We start from the raw sequence: 19,092 nt of genomic DNA, 5'->3' as shown, positions 1-19,092 counted from the left end.
CATCCATCTGTTCAAATCATTGAATTCTTCTTTTTCTGTGTTTTAATTAAAAATTTGCCTCTTCCAAAAGGCTTATGATCTTTTGTTAGATGTACAGCATAAAAATAAATTATAATTCAGACATGATAAGGTTTTCGGCATTCTTTTTTTTTTTTTTTTTAGCGAGGCAGTTGGGGTTGAGTGACTTGCCCAGGGTCACATTAGCTAGTAAGTGTTAAGTGTCTGAGGCTGGATTTGAACTCAGTACTCCTGACTCCAGGGCCGGTCCTCTATCCACTGTGCCACCTAGCTGCCCCAGGTTTTCGGGCATTCTAAGGTTGTTTTTTTCGCCATGTTTTTAAACTAGGTTACTTTTATTATTGATAATATTAACTAATAATATTTTGCTAAATGCTAACAAAAGTTAAGTAGTAGATTAAGGAATTAGCTGGTGAATTTGTGCAATAATAAGCAGGCCAATACAGATTTGAGCCACAGATAGATTTAACTTGGGGTTAGTTAGGTATCCCACTTCTCTGGTTAACCAGATATTATAATTTAATTTTACTTATTTTAGTCTCCTTAATTTTTAAACTTTTGTTTTTGTCATTATTTAATGTATGCTTTGAAAAGAGGGGATTAGAATTTAGTTGTCTATAAAAGGAAGGGGATTGTATGGGGTGATTTCTTAAGTTTTTCATTCTTAAATTTCATTAAACAGATAACTGACTTGCAGGACTTAATTTTTTTGGGCCTAACTTAAAACAGGCATCCTTAGGTAATTCCTCCCTATTACTGTCAAATTCTTTTAAGCTTTAAATGGATTCGATGTATGATTAGAATTATTTCCCAATACTGGCCTTGAAATTCATTTTAATGACTCTTTTGTCTGGATTCCAAACAATTTAACTATATCACCTAGGTAAGTTCTTGCTGCTTGCCTAGATAAATGATTAATGCTTAATATTAGATATTGAGGTTTTTTGGTTATATGAAAGCTTGACTTTAACAGGAATACAATTTCATTTAATGTAATAAATCAAATTTATTAAAGGTAAAACTTGCAGAATGGTCCACCTAGCCAGTATTGGAAGTGTAGAATGTTGTTCATGCACTTTAGGCAGCATGCCTCTTCATCAGCTTCTGTCTTTCTAGTCACGCTTGTGTTCACGTCTTTCCTACATGCTCTGCTGATTACCTTGGAAAAGGGCAATGCTGTAACTGTTCAACTGACCTTTCAGTTTATTTTCTCTTGTGTAATATGAAACATGAGCTAACACAGTCTTTGTCTACTGATTTCTAGGAAGAAATCTGACTGAATGTTTCAACAGCTTTTGGCTCAAATAAGATAGTGTTTCTCTGTAGTTAGTTTTTATTCTTTTTCTTTTAGGAAAAAAATACTGGCAATAATCAGAGGTTTAGGCTCTATTTTGAGTCTCTCAATTTATGTGATAACTGTGTTCTTGAAAATGTGTGGGTACATGATCTCTCTCTAAAATCTCATATCTGGCATATCACTATGTTAGTCGGAGTTCATTATTCAAAACAAAACAAAAAAACCTTGAGTCATTTCATATGGCCTCAAGGAGCAAGTTTAGATTTTTCAGCTGGACATTCAAGGCTTATATAACCAAGTCCTTCACTTTCATTCTGGTGTTATGTGCTCCTATTCTCCATAAAACCCATCTGCTTTTAGCTTAGTGTGTTATATTCCCATTGTTCTAATATTCCCTTTTGTATTCCTAAATCTGGATGTTTCCCTTTCAAGAATACCTTCTTTCTCTTTTCTACCTGAAATCTTGCTCCTCCAGGTATTAGTCTAGTGCCCTCTCTTTAAAAACGTTGTTATTATTGTTCTTATTCAGTTAGCATTTGCTAGTAGCTTTCTTATATAGTTTGACTTTTATGTATAAGTTTTGTAAATTAAAAGAGGTATCAATAAAGTGCATATAATGACACTTGTGGAGAATAAAATTAAATGTGGTCGCCCTGTAATTGTCCAAGTGTTAGGGAATTTAGTTGGGGTTTATAATATATTTGCTACTTAGGAAATTAGAGGCTACTGCACCAGTTTTGGGGCATTAAGCATTTATTAAAGTATATTAAATATTAGTAAGAGAGCACATGGCCCAGAAAGTTACGAAGCCCTACATACCTAGGATAGAGGGGAAAGAGAGAGCAATGTGGGAGAGGGAAGAGCATGCCAAGAGAGAGAGAAAAACCCCTCTCCAGGGTTTTTAACCTGTGGGTTACTCCACCTTGATCCAAGCTAATTGGTTGGTAACATTCAAGTCCATTGATTGACATGACTTGAAGGTGGTCTTAAGACCACTCTGAGTCCCCAAAACCCCATTATTTTCTCACGCACTTAATAAATATATCAATTTGTTGCATTCAAATTACATTTTAAGCATACTAAGGGAGTTTTCTCTTTAGAGGAATTTTATTTTGAATTTTGAATCTTTGTATAAAGTGTAATGATTGGAATGACTCCACCTGCTGGAGACTTACTGTAGGAAAGCTCCACCGTGAGGAGAAGTCCTTTGAGGGCAAGGCCAGGCGGCTTTTCTTTGGTGTCAGGAAGTAACGTTTGCTTGTGGGAGGAAGGGGGGGCAAGGCTGACATTCTCTTTTTTTCGTGTGGACTCTGGTGGAGAGCGGAGCTAGGAATGCTCTCTCCCTTTAATAGATAGATGAATCTGGCTTTTTTTTTTCTCTTCACGAAATTCTTATTCTCCTTAATAAATGCTTAAAAGGCTGACTCTTGCTAAAGCTTATAATTTATTGGCGACCACTCATTAGATATTTTAGACAGACTAGCTAGAATTTTATCCCCTTACAAAAGTAATGATCACCCTGGTCTACCAATTTATCTTTTATATAACTATATCTGTCTGTCTGTCTATATTTGTGCAAAAACTTTTACATAGTGGGTTTCTATTGTAAGTACTGCTTAAGTATCATACTTCATATATATAAATCTTTGAAGAGAAAATTTATTGCCCTTCTGCCTTTATGAGGTAATTCTAAAGATGGAGTACTTTTCCCTATTCATTTTGTATTTCCTAAACTAATATAAATATCCTTAACTTTGTTGACATTTTGTCCATATTTTTGAAACAAATTAGGAGAGAAAGTGGGAAAGGTTTTAGAGGGCATTACTTGCTTTTGACTATTTTCATCCAGATGAGGCAAATACATTTTTGTGATCAACACTGTTTAATTTACCTCTTAGTCAATTGCTTTTACAATAAAGAAATGATCTGAGAAATAATTAGTGAAAGTGAGCCTGGTCCCTTGTCATTTTTTCATTAAGAATGTCCTCGACACAGATTGAGAACATTATCATAAAGATTTTTTAAACATGAGAAAATTGGCCTATAAATCAATAGTTATTGATGTTAAAGCCCTAAATGTTCTGACGAGGATGGGAAGTGGGGATAGTGCTCAGACCATGACAGAAGCCAGAGCATTTTGATTGGGATGCCTCGGATTCACTTGAAGACTTGTAGTATTCTGAGTCGGAAGAACATAGTGCTGACCCTGACTATGCTGAGACTGAGACCAGCAGTACTTTTAGTGTAGATATCCTGGAGGATATTGAAGCCAGCAGCAGGAGCAAGTCCAGGAAATCAAAATCAGCCTTAGACAGAACTTGGCCATCCCATTCAAGAGTGGGAGGGGAGAGGACAAAGCCTGGACCTGGCACAGAGCCTTAAATCAGAGATAGGGACTAGGGATTTAGGTAAATCAGAAGACGCTTAACTCTGAAGAAATGGTATCAATCCAGAGACATTCAAGAAGAAATGAGTAACTGCACAACAGATAGAAGCAAAGCTTCAGGAAAAAATGGGTTGTTCACAAAGATAATCAAGTACCATATTAATCATAAAACCCGAAAAGCCACATGATTATTTCAGTAGATATAATACTCATTTCTATTTATTAAATTTTTTTAAGCACAGGACTGAAATTTAATCTAATGTGACAAATAATATCAGTCCAAAATGAAGAGCCAGAATTATGTGTAATGGAGAAAAGTTAGAGGCCTTTCCTATTCCATTTATTGTTTTTGCTATATAGGACATTAATTCTGTTCTCATTTCTTTTCTAAACCACTTAAGAGCAGTGCCCTGTAGTTTCATGTTCTCCTCAAATTCCACAGGGTCCTATGTCTCATGAAGTTTAGAACAGCACTTTTTCATAGATGGTAGAAGCTATTTACTAGATCTGGAGGCCATATTTTCTTCTGTTGTCACTTTTTTCTTGTTGATTTACTTATGTTCAAGGTTTTTGAGATTTATTCTTCCTGGAATTTTTGATACTAGTCTTTTTTTCTCCTCTCATATTTTTCCTTTTCACTCATTATTTGACTTCCTCCCTTGCAACGGTGGTTACCTTGGGGGTGTAAGTGCTAAAATTCTAGCTATACTGTAAAATATCTAATGAGTGGTCGCCAATAAATTATAAGCTTTAGCAAGAGTTAGACTTTTAAGCATTTATTAAGGAGAATAAGAATTTGGTAAAGAGAGAGAGAAAGGCCTAGATTCATCTATCTATTAAAGGGAGAGAGCATTCCTAGCTCCACTCTCTGCCAGAGTCCACATGAAAGAGAACGAGCCAGCGTGCAGCCTCCCCCTTCCTCCTCCCACAAGCCAACATCACTTCCTCATGCCAAAGAAAGCCGCATGGTCCTGCCCTCAGAAGCCCTCTCCTCATGGCGGAGCTTTTCTACAGTAAGTCTTCAGCAGGTGGCGTCATTCCAATAGTTACAGAGGCTAAAGTGCCTCAACCTTCTCCCACTCTGGGCAGTTCATGGTTTACCTACCTAGGTTTTTGCCCCAACTGACTTTCGGATAGTCAAAATTGTCCTTAGCTAAACACTGTGTTCTTTCCCTCAAACTTAGTGGAGTGCTGCACAGATCCTCCCTTCTGCCTCTCCCCACACACAAATGGTGTCCCATGTTTTTCCTTCCCTTCGTTCCTCAGTTCTCTAGCCTGGCGCCAGAGTTTGCAGGACTGGTACTTTTGGCTTGCAGGATTTAGCTCCTGAAGAAGGGATGTGGTCAAGTTGGCTCTTAAGCCCCAAGCAAACTTGTGGACCCAGTATTTCCATGGCACACAGAGAAGGAGGAGAGACTGGGGTGCAATGGTGGGTTTTGATGTTAGGCTGGGCCTTGGATCTGCTAGCACAGATAGCATGGGAGATGGAGGAAGGGTGCTATGTGAGCTCAGGGTCAGTAAACAGCAGTTTCTGGTTTTGTGTTTTTATTATTATTATTATTATTATACCTTCTTTTGCATTCTGACCTTGAAGGCAGTTGAGTTTCTTTACCTTTAGTGCATAATTTCTGTTTTGGAGAAGTTTAAGAGGTATTGGTCATCAGAGAAAATGTGTAGTTCAACATCTTGTTGCTCAGGTGATGCAAGAGGTCTCAGTTAAAGGCCTTTTCATTACGAGCAGGGGCAAACCAAAGATATCTATTATAATTACTGTTATTTGTCACAATAGAAATGGAAGTGTTAATAATGAGACAGAAAATACATTAAAGGAATAAGCATACACAAAGGAAATAAAATTAACACTTTTTACAGATGATGATTTACTTAAAGAACTTAGTCAACTAAAAATTAATTGAAGTAATACCTTCAGCAAAATAACAGGATATAAAGTAAGCCCACATAAATAACCATTCTTTCTGTAGATCATAGACAAAATACAGTAGGGAGGAAGTGAATTTTTATTTTTTCAAAATAATTACAAAATATATAATATATTTGAGTAATTCTTCAATGACCTACCAGAATTGTATGAACACACCTATAAAACTTTACAGGAAAATAAATCTACACAGATGGTCATTGAATGTAATACTGTTCTTCTCTGACTCTCTTTTTAAAAATCAAGAAGTTAACCCAAAATTTATATTATATATGAAAAGTACAGTTACATATTTGTTGTACAAAAAGGACAGAGAAATAATTAGACTTTGAATGCAAAATAAGAGCTTTCATTAGTGTTGAATTAGTTATGCAGTTCTTTAAATTTTTGGTGTTCTATGTTATAGAGCTCTTAATATAATTTAGGAGTTTACTGTTCCATTTAAGAACAATTATTAGGGATATTTATGGTTAGAACAGGGCAAGGCAAAAATGAGTTTGCAGTATCCTCAGGCTTTTCTTTTTTTGAATGATGGTGATTTCAGAATGGAATACACACACACACACACACACACACACAATTTCTGTATTAGAAACTGTTGGCATTATTAACCTTGTGAGAATAGTGTATATTCACTCAAATGAATATATTAAAAGTATTGTAATTATATTTCTGTTTTTAATTGACAGGACAGTTGACCCTACCTTATGAAGCTAGTAAAAAAAAAAAAAACTAAACCAGAAAAATCTGAGAATGTATTGTTTCTTTTGAGCATATGATATTCAAGTTATCATCATTATTGATAATGCCTTTGTATAAATGGCCTTGCTAAAACATATCATTAATAAAATTCAGTTGCACCTTTGGAGAATGCCATTGCGTTGTTTTCACCCTTTAATAGAATGCCTTTGTGTTGAATATGTGCTGCTTATATTCATATTCAATAAAATAATTAAACATAGAGGTAGTTAAATGAAACTAGAGAAGGAAAGTAATAGATTAAGGATTTTATAATGTATCCCTGCCAAACAAAGCTGTTTAAATTTTTTTTAAAGAGAACTTACGTTGGAATTAAATAAACATAACTTTTTCAACCCACTTAAATTGTGTTAATATTTTGTTAATTTTTACAACTTTATGTGACCCTTTACCAAATGTAATAGTGTTGTTTAATGATACCGTCCAAAAATAGTTCCTTGCATAGTAGTAATATTTTCATCAGGGGCAGCTAGATGGTAAAGTGGATAAAAACAGCAGCCCTGGATTCAGGAGGACCTGAGTTCAAATCCGGTTTCAGATACTTGACACTTACTAGCTGTGTGACCCTCGGCAAGTCACTTAACCCTCATTGCCCCACCAAAAAATAAATAAATTTTGGGCAGCTAAGTGGCACAGTGGATACCAGAAAACAATATTTGTTTTATAGAATGTTTAGTAATATTCCTTTGACTGATTTTTTTAAAACCTTTATTTTTAAAGGTATAAGCTCTTCACCCAGACTTTGAAAAACATTGAAGAACATGAAGGTGGTATTGACAAATTCTCCAAAGGCTATGAATCATTTGGAATCCATAGAAATGCTGATGGTGGTTTGTATTGTAAGGAATGGGCCCCAGGAGCAGAAGGAGTTTTTCTTACTGGAGATTTTAGTAAGTACTATTCATTTAAGTGATTTTAAAAGTAATACTTTTATTACCTCTTCTACAAAAGTAGCAGTGGTCCAGGATAATTCCAAAGGACTCATGATGGAAAATGCTCTCCATATCCAGAAAAAAGAACTGTGGAATCTAGATGCAGATTGAAGCATACTGTTTCTACTTTTTAAATTTTCTTTATTAAGGTTTTTCCCTTGTTCTCTGATTCTTCTTTCACAACATAACTAATGCAGAAATATGTTTAATGTGATTGTATAACCTATATCAGATTGCTTGATGTCTTGGGCATGGGGAAGGGAAGGAAGGGAGGGAGAATAATTTGGAACTAGAAATCTTACAAAAATAAATGTTGCAAACTATCTCTACATGTAACTAGAAAATAACAAAATACTTTTATGATTTAAAAACATACTTTGAGTTTTAAAAACTCATTGTTTATTTGGGCAGCTAGGTGGCGTAGTGGATAAAGCACCGGCCCTGGATTCAGGAAGACCTGAGTTCAAATCTAGCCTTAGACACTTGACACTTACTAGCTGTGTGACCCTGGGCAAGTTACTTAACCCCAATTGTCTTACCAAAAATAAATAAATAAAAACATTTTAAAAAATATTGTTTATTTTCTAGCTACTAAAAATTTGCAGTGAGTTGGTTACTTTTTAGCAGCTGGGTTATCAAAATGGAAGAAAAATACCTGGATGATAGGACTTTCCTTTTCATTCGCCAGGGTAGAACATATGAAATTATTATTATTATTATTATTTTTTTTTGCGGGGCAATGGGGGTTAAGTGACTTGCCCAGGGTCACACAGCTAGTAAGTGTCAAGTATCTGAGGCCGGATTTGAACTCAGGTACTCCTGAATCCAGGGCCGGTGCTTTATCCACTGCGCCACCTAGCTGCTCGAAATTATTATATTTTTTGCAAATGGATCAGATAGAAAGTCATTAATGGTGAATGTCAAGTAGACATGTTTGACTAGAACATTTATTGGATTAGGTGGAACACTGTGAAATCTACATGTTATATTATTTGACACATTGAAAATTGATACATTCATACCTACTTTTTTTGACTTCATCTTGTAGAATTTTACTTTCCCATATAAAATTGTCTACTGAAGGCTGTGAGCCAAATGTAGTGTTTCCAGTGTCATTGATGATAATCACTTACTATAGGAATGTTGGTGGATACTTTCTTTTCATTTGAATATGCTTCTTGTCCTTCCATTTACATCTGTCATTGTTCTTGGGATGATTTGACTTGATTGAGGCTTTTAACAAGTTTTCCATTAACTATCTGTATATCTATTTTATCTACATCTATATCTAAGACAGATATATGATTCATTGGAGAAAGTAAGATAGGAATGCATTTAAGTATACATTGAACATTCCATCAAGTGATTGCTATAGAGAGGGATGAGATAGATTGTACCATTTATTTGGTAGTGACAGGTATATGGTAGGCATTCAATAATAGTTGGTCTTTAAAAATATCTTAGTTCATGTCAACTGTATTTTTTTTCTTTTTCTTTCTTTTTTTTTTTAGTGAGGTAATTGGGGTTAAGTGACTTGCCCAGGGTCACACAGCTAGTAAGTGTCAAGTGTCTGAGGCCAGATTTGAACTCAGGTACTTCTGACTCCAGGGCCAGTGCTCTATCCACTGCACCACCTAGCTACCCCTAATCATTACTTTTACAAAACATATATGCAGAACATGTATGTGGGTAGTGTTTGGCAAAAAAATTTTCCTTTTCCTTTCCTTTCCTTTCCTCTCCTCTCCTCGCCTCGCCTCCCCTCGCCTCCCCTCGCCTCGCCTCCCCTCCCCTCCCCTCCCCTCCCCTCCCCTCCCCTCCCCTCCCCTCCCCTCCCCTCCCCTCCCCTCCCCTCCCCTCCCCTCCCCTCCTCTCCTCAAGTGACTTGCCCAGGGTCACACAGCTACTAAGTGTCAAGTGTATGAGGCTGGATTTGAATTCAGGTCCTCCTGAATCCAGGGCTGGTGCTTTATCCACTGTGCCACCTAGCTGCCCCTCACAAGCACTTTCAGAGTTTTATTTTCAAGGTACAAGATTTAGCTTTGAACTGTCAGGCTAAGGTGCTTAGGTACTCAGAATTTAACATAATAATGCTTTCTTAGTCTAACAGTAAACAATGATATATTTCCTAATATGTTTGTCATACAGTTATGTTATGTTAAACACCAATTAGGTACAGTAAGATAAATTTTCTTGAAAATACAGGCAGTTGAAAGAATCATAGATTTAGTCAAAGCTTAGCTTTGTTACCTACTGCTTGTGTGATTTATTCTGTCTGGTCCTGCTTTTGGCCATCTGTAAAATGAGATTGGACTAGGTGAGCTATGAAGTTCCCTTCTAGCTCTAAGTTGACAGTCTCACAGAGCATATATGCATATATTATTAAAATATAATAAATTTAAACAGTTTTATTGTAAGATTCTTATCCTAGTAGTTGTCTGAAGGTGGGTGGTGGGATTCATATTCTTAAAGTTGTAATTTTGGCTTTGTTATAAGTTGCTGTGGCAACTGCTGCATAAAATCAGGTAAAAATAAATTTAAAAACTAGATTAATAGAGATAAGACTTCTTGAAGATGATTTAGGATATACAGAAATGCTTCTCAGAACCATGTAATTGATGGTTTCTAAGTGCCTCATGAGTTTTAAAAACACAGTTAATTGGGGCAGCTAGGTGGCACAGTGGATAGAGCACGGACCCTGGAGTCAGGAGTACCTGAGTTCAGATCTGGCCTCAGACAGTTAACACTTACTAGCTATGTGACCCTGGGCAAGTCACTTAACCCCAATTGCTTCACTAAAAATATATATATATAAATAATTGATAATCTCACTTTGGAACTTGTCCTGGATATTAAATTTTAGTGGCCATTTTTATTTAAATATTTTATTTATGTGAAATATGAGGTGTTTGTACTTAATGCTTGCAAACATTATTCTCTAAATTTTTGAGATATGGCTTTAAGATCCCTAATTGATTTAAATGATACATGAGATATTTTTATCTAGCTGAACTGAGATTTAGGGAAGAAAAATGGCTTAGAATAGCTGTATTTAGATTTTAATGAATCTTGGCAAAAAAAAGTAGACTGGTCTTTTAAATGAAAAAGTGTATCATTTGTCCTATATATCTTATTCATCATCAGTCATAGCAAATTATTCATTCCCATGAGAGATAATGGATAAAGCCTAGAGGAATAGAAGGTTGCTATTCAATGAAGATGAGTTTCAGTAATATTCTTATCATGAGAAATTGGGTTACCAAACATTAAGATATGGAATTAAGTTGCTATAGATATATTTAATTAAATGTGGATTGCTTTAACCTTTAAGTTAGAAATAGGTTAAAATCTTAAATTAAATTTATAGTTATTTTGTATTTAACTCAAATTCAAAACTTTAATAAAGATTCTTTATAAAGCTTAGTTCAATAAAGTATACTTTAATTGAAATATTAGGGTGAATACATGAAGATTCTGAAAAGCCTATACAACTTAACTCACTGCATTTAGTATAGTATATTTCTTCCCTTCTCTTGAAAGGAATATTCAGGTCCTGGAGTTAAAAAACATAATAGGAAAGGAAAAGGGATAAAAAAAAACCCCTTTCACATAACTAATGTATATTAAAAAATTTCCTCATTGTTTCATATCTAGTTTTCTGCTTCGTTGTTTATCTATAATATCCTGTAGTTCTTATTAATATGTAAAATGAAATATGGAAAAAAGCACAGATTGGAATTTGAATGGTGCATATGTTAAAATTACTGAATAAATTTTGACTGTCACTATTCTGAAGAGTAAACGTGAGTGAAGAGAAAGTGATGATATTTGCAACCTCAATCGTAATTCTATACATAACTATAATTCTGTTGGAAGAAGGAAGGTAACTACACTGAAAATGGACCACATTAAATTCTGGTAAGGGTTAGTAAGAAAGCACTGAGAAGACAGAAACTTATTTTTAGGGAAGCAAAGGGCAAATTGTAAGCTATTAAGCTGTTAAATATTTCAGGTGCTCCAGGGGAGAGGTGTCAAACATTCCTGACATGTGTCCCAAACATTCCTGAATGTGGCCTGATTCAGATCAAAATCTAATTGGGAGACATTTAACAAAATGAATAAAAATACAATAAATATTGATACTATTAATATGTGCTTTTCTAAGTCAATATGGCTACAGTGATCTTTTAGTGTCTCCTTATATGTATCTGATACCATTACTCTAAGGGATACAAAGAAAGGTACAGTGTGGCCCCTGATCTCCAGGGGTTTATTGTTTAGTTCCATGTGCACATGGAAACCAAATCTAATTAATTACAAAGTAATACATATGAAGTCCAAGATGAATGTTATAGACCATGTTTTATAAGCGATGAATTTTCATGATAATGATCAGGAAAGGCTTTACAGAGGAAGCAAATTGAGCAGAGCTTTGAAAGAAAGGTAAGCTTTTGACAGATTAAGATGTGGATGGGTTAGTACTTTCTAGTGTATGCTCAGAGGTATAGAGGTGAGTGAGAATGCATATGATATATTTGGAGAACAGTGAATTAACTAGATTGGCTGATGAAGAAGGTTTGTACAAGACAGCATGCATCTTCCTTATTTTCAAAATCAGGACATTGAGTCCAGAATATTGAGGCCTAAGTTTATTCTTTAAAATTATACCATTTCATTTTTTTTCTTTTTAATTTGTTTTAGTCATGTATATTGTTTTCTTTGTTCTGTTTACTTCACTGTGATCAATTCATACACATCTTTCTATGTTTCTGCTTTCTTCATGCTCTTTGTTTTTTTAAAAAATACTGTGATATTCTATCACATGAATGTATCTCAATTTGTTTTGCCAATAGTCACCTGTTTTGTTTCTAGTTCTCTGCTACTTCAAAGAGGGCTTCTAAAAATATTTTGGTATATGTTGGATCTTTCTTTATATCTTTTTTTTTTTTTTTTTGGTGAGGCAGTTGGGGTTAAGTGACTTGCTCAGGGTCACATAGCTAGTAAGTGTTCAGTGTCTAAGGCCAGATTTGAACTCAGGTCTTCCTGAATCCAGGACTGGTGCTCTATCCACTTTGCCACTTAGCCGCCCCTTCTTTCTTTATCTTTGACCTCCATGAGATAGCAGCCTTACAATGGGGCCTCTGGGTCACTGAGTATAGATACTTTTGTCACTAGCATAATTCCAAATTTATTTCCAAAACAATTGGACCAAATTTATAGTTGCACAAACAGTACATTAATGTTCTTGTATTTCCACAACTATCGACTGATTTTTGTCAATATGCTGGGTGTTAGGTGAAACCTCAATTTCTTTGATTTCTGTTGCTATAATTAGTTATTTGTAGTTTGAAATGAATGCCTTTTTTGGTCACTTAACATATTGGGCAATATCTCTTGCTCTTAGCTATTTAGATTAATTCTTTACATATCTTGGTTGTCAGATTGTTATTAGAGATATTCAGGGTTTTTTTTTGAATCATTGTATTGCTGAGAAGAGCTTGTTGCTGTTACTGTGTACCATGTTCTCCTGGTTCTGCTCATCTCATTTTGCATCAGTTAGTACAAGTCTTTCCAGGTTTTTCTGAAATCTGCCTGCTCATCATTTCTTGTTGCATAATAGTATTCCATTCTGCAATTGATGGTTATCCCCATAATTTCCAGTTTTCCACAAAAAGAGCTGCTATAAATATTTTTGTTCATGTAGGTCTTTTCCCCTTTTTTAATGATCTCTTTGGGATACAAACTTGGGAGGGGTATTGCTTGATCAAAGGGTATGTACAATTTGATTTCCCTTTGGGCTCACTTCCAAATTACTCTCCAGAGTGATTAAATTAGTCCACAACTGCACCAAAAGTGCATTAGTGTCCCAGTAGTGTTTAGTGCTCTTTCCAACATTACCAACTGTTCATCCATTCTCACAGCTTGAACTTTCATCTCTATGTAGAGAACTCCCAAGTTTATAACTTCTATCCAGCTTCTATCAGATTTTTATTTTCAGCTTCCTAATAGTGAAGCAACCCAGGGGCAGCTAGGTGGTGCACTGGCCCTGAAGTTAGGAGGACCTGAGTTAAAATCTCACCTCAGACACTTACTAGCTGTATGACCCTGGGTAAGTCAACCCCAATTGCTTTAAACATCCAGGGCCATCTCTAGTCTTGCCCAGGTGGTTTCAGTTCAGTGCAAGTCATGACATCACCCTGATCACTCTTTGGGAACAAACAAACAACAAACTGAAACAACTCAGAGCTCAACATTTTGAAACCCAAACTAATTATTTGCCTTCATAAACTTGCTTCTTTTATTTTCAGTTTCATATCTTTATTAATAGTAACTAATTTTCCCCTTCACCTGTGCAGGTAAACAGAATAGTTTTTGATTATGTATTCCTTTAGCAGCACCCCTTTCCTTTCTCTTCCCTCCACCAACAGAATAAATTATTTAAGTTCTTTCAATTTTGTCCCATCAATATCTATCACAGATATCCTTGTCATTCAGTTTACTTCCCTCATTTGACTTTTTCCTAGGCTTTTGTGGTCAGTATTCCAAGTAGTGGCATAATGGATAAAGCATAGACTTTTGATCTCTGTTCAAATATGGCCTCAGACCCTTGCTTAGGTGTGTAAACTTGGGCAAGTTACTTTTAACCTTATCTACCTCAATTTCCTCATCTGTAAAATGAGTTGGAGAAGGAAATGGCATACCACGCTGGTATCTTTGCCAAGAAAACCCTAAATGCTGTCATGAAGAGTCAGAGATGACTAACAAGTGAACAATAAATCCCAAGCAATCTTTCTTCTTGACTTTCATTTAGCTTCTATAGGGTTGATTTTATTATCATTTCTATTGTGAGATTTAAAATTGGATACTAGAGCATTAACCTCCCCTTTTAACCATTCCCTTATTTATCTTCCAGACTAGTAAGTGGAAGAAACCTCTGGTCTCTAGTTAGAGCTTTTATTGTTTGGAAATTACAAGGTGATGTTGATTAGAGAGATAGGAAAGTAGAAATACAAACAAATAGTCTTAAATCTAAGATTAGTCTATATTCTGTATAAAACTCACCAAAAACCCGTATAGGGCTCACCAAAAACACCCAAGGCCACCTCTGAAGCTGAGAACTGCGTCTGTTACAGGGAACCGGGCCGAGTTGCACTTCAGTCAGCGTCTGTGTGTGCAGTGCAACCAGTGGACAAGGAGAGCGGACCAAAGACCTCATTTCCGTTCTCTCCTTGCCTTTTAAGCTCGCACCCCGGAAGTGGAGTGCCTAACAGATGGAGGTGGAGTGCACGGTCTCCTCCCCAAAGGGTGATCCTTCAAAAACTGGTGTACTTTTTACCACACTATAGAGGGATTCTTAAATGAGTGATATCCTAAAAAAATGAAACATAATAAAAATACCTTAGAGGTTTGTCTTTTTTTTTTTTTTTTTTGGTCTTAACAGGGTCAAACCAAAGCAAAATACCAAAGATTTTAGTTCGTGTATCTCTGTATGTATGTTGTATTTTTGTATGTGCCTCCAAAATATTATTAGAATTCAAAGGCATCTTATTTAGAGACATCATTAGGCGAATACCCCAATTGCTATGGTTGAGCAACCAGTAGTTTAGGAAAATGAGTAAATTAAATATATAAAGTAATTAGTCAATGCGAAATTTGTATTCCTGAAACCTTTTAAAAAGGCTTTTGGAAATGTGCTGGATAGTTTGTTTATTTTATTTGCCAGGTAGTTAATCATCTATCTGTGATAATTATCTTAGATTTCATTATTTTAAAACCATGGCCTATGAAACAGAAGATCAAGAAAACAAAAGGAACTTTAGGTTTACATTATCAAATTGTTTTCCTTTATTTTCAGAATACATGAGAATTAGAACAGGAGACATTTATCTTTGATAAGCAGTCAAAGGATAAGAACAGAGAGTTCTCTGAGAAAGTGACCCAAATCATCAATAACATCTGAAAAAATGTTCAATATCAGTAATAATAAAAATAAGCTAATGAAAATCAATTTGGAGGTTCCACCTCACACTTATTAGAGTTGCAAAGATGTCCCCTTAGGATGCTTAGGATGTTAAACAATGTAAGTTTTCCATGTTTTTTTTTTTTATTCTAATTTGTGGCAAGGCAATTTAAGGTGTAGTACACTCTTTGGCTTGTTTATTCTTACACTTTGAATATTCTGTAGGATGAAGCATGAATTTTTGACAGTGGATATTTCATACTGAATTTAGAGTCAAGAGATCTGAATTCAGACCTATACTTAGTAAACTGTGTGACAAGTCATTTCACCTCTAAGTTTCAATTTCATCATCTATAATGGGAACATTATAATACTTACATTGACTATTTTACAAATTAATTGGGAGAAATCTTTGTAAACCTTAAAAGTTCTTTATAACTATGAGCTAAGAATAATAATTGCTGAGTACTATTATGCAATATTATTCTTTGGAAGGTAAAAGTGTTTGCAAGGAAATAACTGACAAGTTGTGTACTGAAAGTCTTTTAAAAACTGAATTAGTTGTAAATAAATGTAATTGGCTTTATTATTGTTTAAGGTTAAATTGATAACAAATTATGTATTAAAGAGGAAAAGAGGAAAATGGCAGTTGTTGGAGGAGATATAGGGAAGAAGTCCACCACTACAATAGTGGGAGGGTTGTGAAATGCTCCAGCCATTTATAGTTTCAAAACAATTTGCAACTATACCCCAAGAGTTTCTAGTGTACATGTCCTTTGATCTAGCAAAATCGCTATAAAGGATTATGCCCAAAAAGATTAGAGAAAGGAAAAGAACTAATTTATTGACTGTTTCATTACCATCTTCAGAAAATATGACTAGTAACTTATAGCAGATATCGAGAATTTCAAGGGCAAGTACATGGGAGAGGGCCAAATTTCTCACATTTCTGTATTTTTTAAATTTTATTTTATTCTGAACTTAAAATAAGAATTTCCATAACAGTAGATTAGAAAAAATGATTGCATATGAAACTGCAAGTCTATTATGTATAACTTGTTATTCCTTTCAAGTTTATATTATCATGTAACTTTGTTCGTTTTTTCTTTTTTCCTTCTTTCCCCCTCCCCCACCCTATAGAAGGCTACCCTTAGACACAAATATATATATGTAAAATTCTATAATACTATAACATAATACTATAAATTCTATAATAATTCTATTTTAGTTCCTTCTCTTGATATCCTTAATAGGTCCTTTGTAGTTAAATTGGTATTTATAATTACAATGACTTTTGTTGCTCAAAGTTGTCCTTAAAACAATATTGCTGTTATTTTCTTGGTTCTGCTCCTTTTTCTCTTCATTATTTTGTGCAAGTCTATCCATGTTTTTCTATTATGTTTTCTATTCATGTTTACCTATTGATCATCAGACTCATCGTTGTCTTATTATTCCATCATGATCATATACCACAACTTGTTCAGGCGTTCTCCAATTGATGGACACCCCTGCAATTTCTACTTCTTTGCTACCAGAAAGAGAGCTGCCATAAATATAGGGGAAAAATACCTAATAGTGGTATTGCTGAATTAAAGGGATTTAGAAAGTTTAATAACTCTTTGGGCATAATTATAGATTGCTCTTCAAAATGATTAGATCTGCTTACCATTCCACCAATAATGAATTAGTGTCCCAATTTTTTGACATCCCCTTCCAACATTTTTCACTTTCTCCTTCAATCATTTTAGCCAATCTGATAGGTATAAAATAATCTCTCAAGGTTGTTTTAATTTGCATTTCTCTAATAAGTAATGATAGAACACATTTTTATGTTTCTACAAATTGCTTTGATTTCTTCACTGGAAAACTGTTCATATATTTTGACCATTTTTTAGTTGGTGAATAATTTGTATTGTTAGAAAGTTGACAGAGTTTTTTACATATTTTAAATATGAGACCTTTTTCTGAAAAACAATCTATATGTTCCCCCCCCCCCCCCAATTTTCTGCTTTCCTTCTTGGCTACATTTGTTTTATTTGCAGTAAGTTTTTTTTTAATTATTTTAAGAATTTTAGTTATTTATTTTTTTTAGTGAGGCAATTGGGGCTAAGTGACTTGCCCAGGGTCACACAGCTGGTAAGTGTTAAGTATCTGAGGCTGGATTTGAACTCAGGTACTCCTGATTCCAGGACCGGTGCTCTATCCACTGCGCCACCTAGCTGCCCCTAGTTTTTTTTTTTATTTAATGTAATCAACATTATCCATTTTATACTTTGCACTCCTCCCTAATTCTTATTTATTCATTCATTATTTGCCTGTCCCCAAGTAAATTGTCTTAAGCTCTCATTCTTTCATTAACATCTTTTTCTTATCCAAAATAGTATTTCTTCTGACACCTTGAATCTTTAGCCACCTCCTCAGGTGGAACCTTTTTTGACCTTCCTAGACCTTTGTACTTCCTAGCCCATCCACTTGAAATTACATTGTTTTAATTTTTAATATATTTTTAGTTATGTATGTAGTTGCTCAGCCTTCCCCCACCCTCCTTGAAATATATAAACTGTTTGAAAGCAAGAACTTTGTTTCCACTGCCTAAATTGCCTGTCATATTAATAAACATTTGTTCAATTTAATTGATGTGAACAGTGGGCATGGAGAAAAGAAATTTCTAAGTTTACTGTATTTTTATCATTTTATCTTCCTGAGCCCTAGCATAGTTCTTTCCATATTGTTCTAACTTTATAAATATCAATTGACTGAATTAATTAAATGTAATGTGTTGTGCGAGGCCCAGAGAAAATACAAAAATTACATATAAAATGTGGTTCATGTACCTTACAATCCACTACATTTTAAGAATGAGTTGAGGGGGCAGCTAGGTGGCACAATGGATAAAGCACCGGCCCTAGATTCAGGAGAACCTGAGTTCAAATCCAGCCTTAGACACTTGACACTTACTAGCTGTGTGACCCTGGGCAAGTCACTTAACCCTTATTGCCCCCCCCAAAAAAAACAACAAAAAAAAAACCAAAGAATGAGTTGAAGTCTTCTCAAATTTATATCAAATTGATACTGCATATTGTCAACGAGCAGAAATTAAGAGAAACTGTGCTTAGTAGTGTTGTTTTTGTCATGCAGCTGCTCTGAATGCTGACCAAGATTTTCTTTAAAAAGCTGATTTTTTTAAATGAAATTTGTACTACATAGTATAGTATCACCTTACTTAACAGGACAAATTCTAATATTAACTATAACAATTCATATTTAAAAAGCACTTTTAACCTTACAGTTCTCTTTCTTAATAATCCTGTAAGTTACCTAAGCTACCTGTAAGCCATTTTACATATAAAGAAACAGAGACTCAGAAATTGTGAGTGGCCCATGATCAGATAGCTAGTAAGTGTTAAAAGTTAGGACTCAGGGTTTTTTTTTTGTTTTGTTTGTTTGTTTTTTTGGTGAGGAAGTTGGGGTTAAGTGACTTGCCCAGGGTCGCACAGCTAGTAAGTGTTAAGTGTCTGCGGCAGGATTTGAACTCAAGTACTCCTGAATTCAGGGCCAGTGCTTTATCCACTGTGCCACCTAGCTGCCCCTCAGTTACTTTTTAATACCCATAACCAAAGAAACTCTCATCATTCTAATTGCTGCAGTGAGTTGCCCTGATTTAAATTTACCTTTACAAATTTATTTCACGTTATTGTCCTTTTAAGAATTTCAGTGAAACTGTGCTATTATTGGTCTGCAAAATGTTCATACCTTACTCTCTATACCTGGAACAGACCTTTTTCTTTTGTAGTAATCTCTACT

The 19,092-nt window shown here is 34.9% G+C and overlaps 1 protein-coding gene across 1 annotated transcript in view; it reads left to right on the top strand.

The window, feature by feature from the left end:
- GBE1 (1,4-alpha-glucan branching enzyme 1) overlaps nucleotides 1-19,092 on the top strand; it is a 271,477-nt gene that overhangs the window by 59,894 nt on the left and 192,491 nt on the right. The window contains exon 2 of the mRNA XM_043990842.1: nucleotides 7,120-7,289. Coding sequence (XP_043846777.1) covers nucleotides 7,120-7,289 — 170 coding nt within the window. The remainder of the gene's footprint in view (nucleotides 1-7,119; nucleotides 7,290-19,092) is intronic.

This window comes from Dromiciops gliroides, chromosome 3, assembly GCF_019393635.1.
Source record: "Dromiciops gliroides isolate mDroGli1 chromosome 3, mDroGli1.pri, whole genome shotgun sequence".
In the NCBI taxonomy this organism is placed as follows: Eukaryota; Metazoa; Chordata; class Mammalia; order Microbiotheria; family Microbiotheriidae; genus Dromiciops; species Dromiciops gliroides.
The sequence above is the reverse complement of the archived record's forward strand: the minus strand, read 5'-3'. Positions and strand labels throughout refer to the sequence as shown.